At 42.7% G+C, this 12527-nt stretch overlaps 1 protein-coding gene across 1 annotated transcript in view; it reads left to right on the top strand.

Annotated features, from left to right (window-relative positions):
- Window positions 1-1543: 1543 nt before the first annotated feature.
- cert (ceramide transfer protein) overlaps window positions 1544-12527 on the top strand; it is a 118492-nt gene continuing 107508 nt past the window's right edge. Inside the window, exon 1 of the mRNA XM_080272198.1 lies at window positions 1544-1701. Within this exon, the coding sequence (XP_080128324.1) occupies window positions 1612-1701 (90 nt within the window). The 5' untranslated portion in view covers window positions 1544-1611. The remainder of the gene's footprint in view (window positions 1702-12527) is intronic.

Genomic DNA, 12527 nt, shown 5'->3' with positions numbered 1-12527 from the left:
GCCACACTAATTCCACTGTCCCATCAGGAAGTTGCGCCCCGGTGATGGCCAGTAGCCGCACCAACAGGAAAGGGATGGCCTATAGCCACACTCCTCCTGTTGCCCACAGGACCTCAGTGATGGCCTGTAGCTGCACCAGGGAGAGACACTCTAAAAGTCTCTCACCCCCTGTGACTTTGCAACCTGAGGGTGACTCATTCTCAGCCTGCGCCTCCTGTAGCAGAGCGAGTTGCGCCTCTACCTCTCCAATCCAAGGCAGCCCCCAGAAGGAGAACCTCAGTCTAGAGAACTGGTGGAGAGGCCCTGTGTTATCTCTGGGGGTATATGCCCTCCAACCGGTGCCAGAGAGCAGAACCTGACGGACTCCTGCCGAAGGCAACGCCGCAGTCCGACCCTGACGGTGGCGCAGTGGAAGGGAAACCACAGCCAACAGACCCTCGACGGCGCCCCCAGCATCCTGGGGCATGACCCTCCCATTCCCAGGCAGCAACACCTTCCCCAACCCGGCGCAGGCAGGAGTGCCTACAGGAGTTGTTCAGCCCCAGCCCCAGGGGGACAGACTCCCGTGCCCAGCCCCACCAGTGAGGGGCCCTTCATCACGGCCAACCCCAGTCCACGACGGGCGACGACACCCCTGCGGGTAGTCACGTGGCCTCTGGCGGAGAAGACACCAGAGGGGCCCCCGCCAACACCTGCGAGTCCCCAGGCCATCTCTGCCCGGCCTGAGGCCTAGGCGATCCCCCAACCAAACAGCGACTGTGCTATAAAAAACTGAACGAAGTGCCCGGGTAGTGAATAGAGGAAATAGTGAGTGACAAAGTGTTCCAACCATAAAAACATAGACCGCGTATACCTGTCTACTTATCAGAAACGCTACTCCACCATTAGTGTAAAGTGGGACACTAACACCTATCCTGTAAGATACATGCAGCCCTAAATTGTGTATAACCTCAAGCCAAGTGGTTTACAGTGTCAGTCCTATATCATCGTGACTGTATCCTGCGAGATACATATAATACACTTCCCAGTCCGAGTCCCCTTGCCATTGTATAGAGTACTGTGTGTCTTGTCTGTATTGTAAGGAAGGATATTGTAATATACGTGTAAAGTAGTTGCCCCGAGTTAATGTGCCCTGTTCGTCTATATCATCGGTGTTCCTAGGACGGGAAGCCGACCTAAAAACAATACAGGCACCACTATCTTTATTGTTATATAAAACCGTAATATTACCAAAATAAAAGTTTATAATGTTTCTTGTCTCAACATCGGTTTCAGTGTAAAAGGTATTTTTGATAATGTAGTAAATCCTTTAAATGCCCACATTCTTTACTGTATCCGCATAGATAACAGGGAAACCCCTCCCTGTCCTACCTTGACAGCGACTTCCAATAGCAATTAGAAAGACTATTTGGTACTCCAAGGAGGATCCTAGTTGCCTTTAAGTACCTCTTTTGTTTTTTATATTTATGATAGAATTGTTTGGATAAATTATCATCCACAGGTGTAAACTTCTTTCTAGCTAGGCCTATAAATACTCATGACAGATAGTGCTCCCTGACTTGGGGTTGAGGACTCGCGGGTAGGATAAATATCACGTGAAGAGAGGGAAAGATGGCGGAGGACTACGGGTGTGTGATGCTGAGTGATGAAGATAGCGAAGAAGACGCCCACTTCCCTCATAGGCAGCTCCCAGAATTACAGGTGGGTCACGAGTTACAGATAGGATTTCGGTGACATGCATTCCTCATTTCTTTAGATGATCACGTATCCCACGAGATGATCACGTATCCCATGGGTGTTTGAGTCAGAGGGAGGGAGCCATATGTCACCTTTACCATCTGACTGGTTACTAAGAACTCTTAAGTTGAATTAAAACTGTATCAAGTATAATATCTCAATTTCTGTATTGCCTTTTTTTTTTTTTTTTTTTTCGACTGAAAGGGTTTTTCATCCAAATAAAATAATCCAGTGTTAGCTTGAATAAAATGCATAAGGGTGTCCTTAGTTGTGAAAGGATTACACCAGTGGATCCTAGAACCAGCCCTCGCCTCAGGAGTAAGTGTGTACTTAGATCTAGTCTTAACAACAGAAGAGGAGAGGATCCTTAACATATGACTCACCCACCTTTCCCTCGTTATGAACACACTGCTGTTGAGCTAAATTATTTCTTGCAAACAACTCCGTCTTCACCCCATGAACCTCTCATCCCAGTCCTCAGCTGACATAAAGATAAGTAGGCAAGCAAAAGAAACTCACTCAGACTCATGAATTGGGACCCTGAGCTACAGTTGCGAGGCATTGATGGCTTTTGTTTCTGACCATTGTCCTCACAGACATAACCACTAATTTTGTCCACACCAAAAGACCAGCTCACTCCCCACCTCCATGGGCAAAACCTCAGAGTAATTATTGCTGTTTCCTATTTCTGTTTTTTTTTTTTTTTTTTCCATTTAATAGTTTTTTAGTTCACTTGAGTGTTTTGAGGCCTCATTTTGTTGTACAAATGAATCTATTGCCAGACACCATAATCCTGTAAGGGGTGGCCATTTGACTTTTGAGTTATTTGTTTTACGGGGAGGGGCACTAACCCTCCACCAACCCACTTGTTGACACGTAGGGAGCACGTATAGTTTGGTTATATGGTTACCACCCAGCATTGTAAATGGTTTCTTGGCTTACAGGAAACCATTTTGCTTGCCACTCAATGTAAAGCCACCTGTAAAGGAAAGAAAAGCAATAAGAAGTGACAGGAAAGATGGAAGAAGTAGGAAGAGAGGAGGGCAGGCACAGAAAAAGAATGATAAAGGCTAAGGAAGAAGTAGGCAGCACTACATCAAGTGAGCAAGCCATAATATGACCATGACAATCTGATTGGAAATATTAGTAATGGTGGAAGGGACTGGCCTAATCTAAGTTTTTAACTACGCCTAACCTAACCTAGCTTAACTGTACCTAATAATTTAATCTCCCCTAACCTAACCCATTGCAGCCTAACCAAACCTAACCCAGCATCCAGTTGGGAAGTTGGGAAACAAAATCCACCCTTCAGTATGTTGAGCAAGATTCGGTAATATTCATTTGCACACAAAAAACACATACCGGTACAGGCATACACTATATAATAGTACAGATCCACTGGGTATGGTAAGATTGCCTGCTAAAGAAATGGCAATAAAAGAAATAAATACCAGCATCAGCTTAGATCCATAAGGAAACATTGTTTTAGATCCATAAAGAAACATTGTTTTAATGTATGGAAGCTGCATAAGAACCTCATACACATCCATGGATGCCGTTCTCCCCAAACCATGCTGTTCCTATTCATATTTGTATCGTTTGCTAAGGTTCCAACATGCTTACGTGCTTTGGCTTTCACCTAATGGTGGTTCTTGACACTGCTCAATCTCTGGCAGCCTCCCTATTTGGCCCCGTATCCCTGACTCATCCCAAATCTTTTTTGTCTGCTTCTTGCAACCTTACCTTTGAGGGCCTCGACATTGACTTTTCTCATCTTCTGCACCCAGTTGTTGTCTACCATCGTCTCATCATGCCCAAGCCATTCAGTCCACCCTGCCTTGTCACAACACCAGTATATTGAAGTCCCATTCTTCCCTTTAAATTTTCAGTCATTATCCTACCTTCCTTCCCCAGCTCTCATTCAAGGATCCATCTATCTACTGTATCTATCTGTAGCCAGATGTCTTAATCTCATAAGGGTTGGCCACAAACAAATCACCTCCATGTCACCCTATCCCCCACCATTTCGCTGCCTTCTCCCCAGCTCAAACACCCTTCTCTCACAGACCACTCCATCCCATCCCTCTATCTCATCCACAGTCTACCCCTCCCTCTCCCCACCTCCACCTCACTCACTTCATCCAGTGACCTTTTTACTTCCATGCTCACTTTCCTATTTCTTATCACTGCTGCTAAAGAACCAGCAACCTTTCTTCCCTGTTGCATCTTTTCAAGCACTTCATCCTCTTAAATTTCCATCCTTATCACACTACTCAACTACTGATAAGCACTCACATCTATTTCCTCATCATCCAGCCACACTGTACATTCAGTGACTTCATTTCTCTCGAAGACCACAATTGTACTCTTCCATACATTCACCTTTAGATTCTGTTTCTTACACACTTTCCCAGATTCATTCACCAAGCTTTGTAGTTCCCCTTTGATTTAGCTTAAGAGTACAGTATCATTTGCAAACAACCAAATAGGGAGTTTTCAAACACTGCCGTCTCTCATTAGGGCCATTCCAGCATCCAATGCCCTACCTTGTACACTGTCTCTTTCATAACTCCATTCATATACTGTACAGATTGAATAACCATGGAGACAAGACACATCTATGTTTCAATCCAACAGTCAGATAGATAAATTCACCCAGTTCACTATCCACATGCACTGCAGCCTTAACATCCTCATACATAGCCTACTCTTAACAGCATTCAGAGGTTTCCCATTTACTCTTTATATTCATAATATTTTCCACATTCCATGTCTATCCACTCTGTCATATTTTTTCTCCAAATGCATGAAGGCCACATACAACTTTTTTCCCTTCTCTAAAAATTTTTCTACTAAAAACCCTAGGATGAATATCTGATCTGCAAAACCTCTTTCCTTCCTAAAACCTACTTGTTCTCCAAGTGATTCCTCTGTTATTTTTCTAACTGTCAGAAAGTATCTGACCATATACTTTTCCTGTTACACTAAGAAGACAAATGCCCCTATGATTACCACATACTTCTTTTTCCCCTTTTCTTTTGTACAGGGAATATTTAAACGGTACTTGACTTCCAATCCTCTGGGACTTTACCCTCCTCACAGGCCCAGTCTGCACATCATCCAAATCCATTCCACTACCATCTTTCCTTGATGGATCAGCATTTCACCACACACTCCAGCATTTCCTGGGGCTTTCCCCATTTTGACTTTCTTCATTGCTTCCACTGCTACCATCCTTCTGATCTCTTCCTCCATGCTCATCTTCCTCCTACTCCTAGGCATTCCCCAGCCACTTATACATGCATTACTGTCATTCTCTGTGGTTAACAGTTCCTTAAAGTGTTCTCTCCATCTGCTTGGTTTTTCTCCGTTCTCAGCTAGCAATCTATATTTTTTATCTTTCACTCGCCTACTACCTTCTTCATCACCCTGTCTGACTGTCTTTACCTCCTTCCAGAATATTTTCTTACATTCCCTCCACTTTACACTTAAATTCCTTATCCACTCTCTTCTTATTCACTTACTAATCTTTTTACTTCTCTCATTCTCTCTACATATAACTCTCTGTTCCATCAGTTAACTTCCTCCTTGCCTCTGCTTCTCATCCACTCACTATATGCTTTCTTCTTTTGCACCACAGTTTGTCTTACCTCTTCATTCTACCATGTTGTTCCTTGCACCCCCTTTCATCTTCTCTTCACCCCACACACCACTGCACATGCTGCACAGATTTCATCTGTGAGTATCTTCCACTTATCTTCCACCTTCCTCATCTGCTCTAAATCATTTACAATGCCAAATTTCTCCTCCACTTCTCTCTTATATTCTGCCTTTTTTTTCCATCCAACTGCAACCTTTCTACTCACCTGTGTGGACTTCCTCCTGCCCATCTCTTCTGTTCATCCAGTGCACCTGAACCTTGACTTTCACTACCACCAAGTGGATGTCATTAAGTCCAGTCCCCCGTTCACTATATGCTCTCGCATGCAGTACAGTGCACTTGGGTAATTCATGGTTATTTTACTCTTCATACCTACCGTGGCCTAGAAATTCCGCAAATATTACCGTAAATACCCGACTTATGGGGAAAATTACTTAAAGAGTCTAAGCTCTCAGCTGAGTTGCCCGCTACCACCGTACAGGTCTCTTAATACCTACCGTGGCCTAGAAATTCCGCAAATTATAAATAACCTAACTTATGGGGAAAATTACTTAAAGAGTCTAAGCTCTCAGCTGAGTTGCCCCCTACCACCATACAGGTCTGCCCCACTGTACGGTCTATCGCTATACAATACCCCTCCTATCGATGGTCAGTCCTCGGTTGTCTGATGGGTTTTGTTTTTTTTTTCAACTGATTTGGATGAAATTTTAGACTTAAATTTCTGGTGAGGTTTTTTTTTATAAACTGTTTTTAGACTTAATGTGTTTTAATTGTAGGTGGGATGAACACGGTCATTTTTAGCTACAGTTTACTGTTTTATTTTTTTCCTGACTTTTTTTTTTTTTTTAATGATTTTCATATTTTATTTTTGGATTTAGTTGAGTTATAAACTGCTTTTAGGCTTAGTTTAGCTTATTTTAAAGCTATCTGGGGGGTTTAGGTAAACTAGAAACTTGTTTTTGGAATCAGGTGGGTTTTGGACTTGGTTGGGGGGGAATCCCAAGGCTCCCAAATGTATCCCTATACTGTACTTTTTGTGTTATAACATCCCCATTTAATGGTACTCCCGCTCAACGATGGATTTTCCCTTACGCATCTCATCATTATAACAGGGATGGCTTGTACTTACACCTGACTCGTCACCAGCAGACACCAACATCCTTTTATACAGTATGTACATCATATATTTAATGGGAATGAACAATATTGTAAGACTCTTACCTGACTCCGACTGACAACAATGCTTAAGTGGATGGGGGAGAGGGAGGGGTTCTGAGGTTTGAAGCACATTATGGCCTCTCAGCACGAGGTGAGTGTGTTAGTAACAGGGACAACAGGGTTAACTTGTGCACCCGCTCGCTGCTAGGCATAGGTAGGAAGTTCAGTGATTGGTTTGTTATGCTTGAATATGGTTGACTAACATAATCAACACTGTGTCCTGGAAAACTCCTCAGAAATGAGTCATTTGGCACAGCAACCACAGCTATCAAGTTGGTTATTGCGATGTACTAAGCGATCATGGTGTGGCTGGAAAAGTACCGCGAATTAGCAAACTGTGACTAACGAACCTGCTGTATACAGTCATCCCTTAACATCCACGTTTTTAACATACACGGTTTTAAATATCCGTAGGTGGATATGACATAAGCGGTTTTAAATATCCGCAGGTGGATGCAGTACCGGGGTCGGATTCACTAAAGCATTTTATCTCGTTGAACTCTGTTGACACTGATCACTGTAAATGTAACATTATCCCAGGCACAGTTCATGGCTGTTTTAGTGATGGCATTTTCCAGTGAATCAAATACAGTAACCTCTCAACTAACACGAGTTTAAAAAAACGTGTTTTCGTTTTAACATGAGCAAATATTTAAGGAGATATGTTTAACTAACAAGGGTTTCTCGATTTAACGCGACTTTACGCCTACATGATGGTTTCAAATTAGCTGCCCGCGCCTTGGACAGTCCCGAGCTAATAGACCGTGTGTGGCAGTTTACGCATAAATACTATTTTTTATTTGCCTGTTGCTTAAACTGGTTTTATTTGAAGTATAGTATTCGAAAATGAAGTTTGGTCCCATTCTGAGCAATTTGGCTCATTTTCGGACAAAATTTGGCCAGGAAAGTAATGACAGATCTAAATTGTTACAACTTGATGCTGCAGAACAGAAAGAAGAAAACCAGTCAGACCAAGATAGAGCAGTTCTTTATAAAGAAGACAGAAAACTTAAGGGAGTTATCTTCATCACCAGTAGCACGGGAGTCAAGAAGAGGAAGAGGAAGGACAGCAGAGTGAGGAGGGACAACAAATTTGGGATGGGGAGCGGGATGAGGAGGGACAGCAGCAGACAACGAGTGATGCATAGATGAAGTGAGACTGTGTGTTATTATTGTTTGTGACCTACTTACTCTAATGAAAATGTTGCTTTTACTGTAGTGGTTTTATGACCTACTAATGCATTAACCCTCCGCGTTCCGTTGATGTATATATACGTCCACATGTTTTGTCACTGTCGGTCCCGTTGATGTATATATATCTCCACACATTTTGTCACTGTCGGTCCCGTTTACGTATATAAACGGACATCAATTGCAAGGTCCTTAATTTGCACAATTTTCAATTCGCGCATGATTTTCGGTATGTATACACGGGACACCTTTCTCTTCAAGATGCCAGGCAGAGCCAATGCCTTACCCTGCATAACCTCCCCCTCCCTGCACGCCATTGTCTCGGCAATTCACCTATTACCAGTGACCTGGCCAGTAAAGACATGTTGTGCCACGGTACGAAATTCAGGGCCAGAGTGATTCCCCAATCGATGACAATGTGGAGGACAAAGTTCATGTAGCATTAGAGGAAGAAATAGTCAGAAATGACGATCAGATAATGTCGCCAAAAAAGGTCAGGTATGTTGATGTGTTTGGTGAGTGAAACAATGCTTATATTGCCTGTATTACTGTGTGAAAACCAATATACTCTCGTACTACATATAAATTCATATCAGATAAATAAATAAATAAATACTGTTTATGAGTGGTGTGGAATAGTTACCATCCCATAGAACTCGTTTTCTTTGGAGCCAGCCTGATAGAGAACCCAGTAAGGTACGGGGTACTTCTACCTGTATCGAGTATTTTAAACCTCAGGTGAGCGATTTCTCTATGAATTTTCGATGTTTCTCACCAAAAGCAGAGGTTTGAGCCAAAAAGAATTTTTTCCAAAATTGGTCGGGACTGGGGGGAGTCAGTGGTAGAAAATCGGTTGGGACGGGGTGGGTTAATAATATTGAGGAACTTTCACAATGCCATGAATGAAGCAGAATTGAAAGAAAATCCATGTAAAAAACGAAAACAGTATGTATTTCGGGAGAAGTAAACAACGCTTCGGCCCAGCTAGGGCTCAATTGTTTATTTCTCCCCAAATATACTGTTTTTGTTTTTTTGTGGATTTTCTTTCAAATTAACATTGTTGCTTTTAAAATTAGAGTAGCATAACTCCCCAAATGGGTAGACTTTCCCAGAGTCCAGGAACGAAACCCCCAATATTACCGTTGTTTCTTATGGGAAAATTATGTTTAAATAACGCATTTTTAACTAATGCGACCTCTCCAGGAACCTAACCCTCGTGTTATTTGAGTGGTTACTGTATAACACTCTTCCTGTTGGCCAATTCATTTATTAATGCCGTCAATTCATCAGGGGAAAAGTCAGGACGGGCTGGGAGTATTTCTTTTCTTCCATGTACCTTCAATGAGCTGGTCTAACCCGGTTTGCTGCCTTCCTCCCCCCCTCTCTCGTACCCGTCGATGAGCTGGTCTAAACCGGTTTGCTGCCCTGCCCCCCTTCTCTCTTATAAATAATACGAAGCAGTACACACCCAAATCGCACTGAAATCATACAAGAGTAGCTGAAAGTGTTATTTTATATTATATTGTGAATTACCGTGATAAATTCAAGTGATTTTGTGATATTTTTGCGATAATCAGAGAAGTCATAATGTTATGCGCATTAGCTAGTCAACATTTTTGCAGTTGCAAACTGTGCAGCAATGCTGTGAAATGACTCATGACATTATATCAATAAGCTTTTTAAAAGTAAGTGGTACTAAAAGTCATTCATGAAGTTTGATAAAGTTTGTAATGAGTTTCCTCACATCGTTACTGTTTTGCTAAAGTCTAACGTAAACACTGGAATATCATAACAAAATCATGGGAGACTGGCTAGAAGTGTTTTATTTTTATTATTATTGCAATGACTGTGATGGGGTAACGTGGCCGTGACCCTATTTTGTATGGAAAAAATCATGTGATTTGGTGGAAATTCCACCTCCCTGGGCTACTGCTTGCATCAGACAGTCAAAACACACCTTGTATTCTCTCAAATCATTCTCCATGCTTGGAGTGCCTACAGACTCGCAGTTTGTTGCAAACAGTAGTAGAAAGATTGACATTTGTGTGACAAAAATTTTAGCTCTCAAGATTAATGATAAATGGGTTAAAACATGAGTTGAAACACAATTTTTTTCCTATTTCTCTGCAATGAGCACAGTCAGTACTTTGACATCACAGCCGCTGCAACCAAAGAGTTAAGGGGGGTCCAGGGGTGTTTTTAAGGGGGGGCAGCAGATATCCGCAGACTTTTAACACATGCGCGTGTCTCTGTTACCTAACCCCCATGGGTGTTAAGGGAGCACTGTATGCAAGTTGACTGTACATACCTTCTCATCGCATCATCCAGCCACACAGAATCAAACATAGCCTTCCATTCATTTAGTTCACCACCCACTCCTCTCATCACTCACTCTGTATACCTTTGGATCATTTTGTGACAAAAAAGAGGGTATTGACTATCACCAACCCCCTCCCTGCACAAATGTCCACTAGAGCACTACTATTCTCATCCACTTCTGCTGGTACACCCCACTCACCAACTACTCCATCCACTTTCACATTCCCTACTTTTCCATTTGTATATCCAATCAAAAACAATCTCTCAGTCTTCTCAGCCTTACCATGTACACTTCCACATGTGCCCAGAAATCATCTTTTACTTTGCTCACATGGTCTTCCATTGGTGCATATACACACACAATTGCCTATGCTTGTAAACATACTTTCAGTCTTACCTACACAGTCCATTAACCAACTGACCCATGCTCTTACATTCTCCTTCCTTCTCTTGCATGCAATACATAACTACACTCTCCTTTGCCCTCTCATTATCACCTATTCCTGCCAGGGGCGTTCCTAGAGGATTTGGCATCTGGGGCGGACCTATCCACTGGCACCCTCTGCCTCCAAAGGTGAATAATATACAAATAAAAATTCAGTAAAATATATTATTATTACCATATCAAATACATTTGTAAAGTTTGCTCAGATACTGATCTGTAGATCTACAGATAAATATGTGCTCGAGTAAGCTCATGAGTCGTTTCTCAGAAACGCACTGCATTCAATTTTTTTTTTTTTTTTTTTTTTTTTTTTTTTTTTTTTTTAATACAGATTTCAGTTTTAATGAAAATTAAGCAGCATAGAATCATTTACTTTCAGTCTAGCGTCTGATAGAAATGCTAAAAGCTTCAGAATGAAAAGGTTACCATTCAGCTAAATGGCACCCCCCTATGGCTGTTACCCCAGGCAGACCTCCCTGCCCTGCCCCCCTTAGTATGCCATTCCCTCCTGCACATAAGCCCAGTCCATACTCCCGCTCTCTCACACACCCACCTCTCTATGTAGTCTCAGTCAATCCACACATGTCCATCTGGTAGACGGGAGTTCGCGCCTTGCTCAGGTTGCGAAAAGTTTCACTGACAAAGTGGGTGGTTACTGTCCCCCTTGAGCAAAGGGATGGGTGTGTTTTTGTGTGAAGGTCACAGCCTTGCCCTTGGATTGGACTAAATGAGCTCTCAGCTCCCTTCCAGGAGGGTAAAAGCTGACGATCACGACCATCACGAACATCAAGTGATCCTGACCGACCCAGTGAATTACACACACACACACACACACACACACACACACACACACACACACACACACACACACACACACACACACACACACACACACACACTCACACTCTTTCATCATTCACACCCCTCACATTGCACTTTGAAATCTGCACCATGTCCTTTGTATGGCTCATGGTTGTCGCCTGTTGCACCATTCTGGTCAGAGGCATTTCGTTTGTGTTTTTGGTTAGTTGTTTTTCGGGGATAGGCACTAACCGTCAGCCAACCCACATGTTGACAAGTAGGGATGCATACATCGATCTAATCATTGTCATATCTGTATGTTTGAGCCTATGAATATGGTATCATCTTCCTCTCTTGCCCAGGTCTCACTTCTATACAGCATTACACTCCTAACACATGCTGCAAATGAAGACCCCTTTCCCCAAAGGGAGAGCCCTCTCAGTGTTAGGAGAAGTATATAACAGCCCCCTGAACTTCCTCCTGCCACTCCATACCCTAGCCACAGAGCTAGCTCCAGGACTACTTCCAGCACATAACATGTCCTCTGAATAACAGTGCTCCTCCGCACACAGCATTATTTCACAGTCTACCTTTCGTACCACTAAATCTCTTAGGCATTCCCTTTTCACAACTGTGCACAAGATGGAGTTACCATACTTCCCACACCCATGTGGCAAACTGCACATGGCCACTCTCCCTCTGCTTTGACAGTATTACCACCAGCCTTAGATATCATGTTTTGTTTTAGCTGCATTTACTCTCAAACTCTCGTGCCCCATTCATATCTTCATTTCCTAAATCTTTCCTCCACCTCTCATTTATTATCTGCAATCATCATCAAGTCATGAGTGTACAACATATCCCATGAGAGTCCATTTCTGAAATCAAGTAAGAGAACTTCAAGCAACATGACAGCAAGAGGCTGAAGAGTGACCCCTGATGCATGCCAACATTCACGGAAAACTTGTGAGAACCCACATACATAACCATAGCCACTCTAGCCAGCCTCTTCTTGATCTCAAGCTTTCCCATTGCCTACTTCACCACCTTCCCAGGGACTCTGTCAAAGGCATTCTCCAAATCAAGAAAGACAAAGTACAGACCCCTTTCCTTTCCATTATATTTTCCTGAAGCTGTCAGATAATGAATATGGAA

This window comes from Coenobita brevimanus, chromosome 50 (genome assembly GCF_032717465.1).
Source record: "Coenobita brevimanus isolate Jiangsu-jjx chromosome 50, ASM3271746v2, whole genome shotgun sequence".
Taxonomy (NCBI): Eukaryota; Metazoa; Arthropoda; class Malacostraca; order Decapoda; family Coenobitidae; genus Coenobita; species Coenobita brevimanus.
The sequence above is the reverse complement of the archived record's forward strand: the minus strand, read 5'-3'. Positions and strand labels throughout refer to the sequence as shown.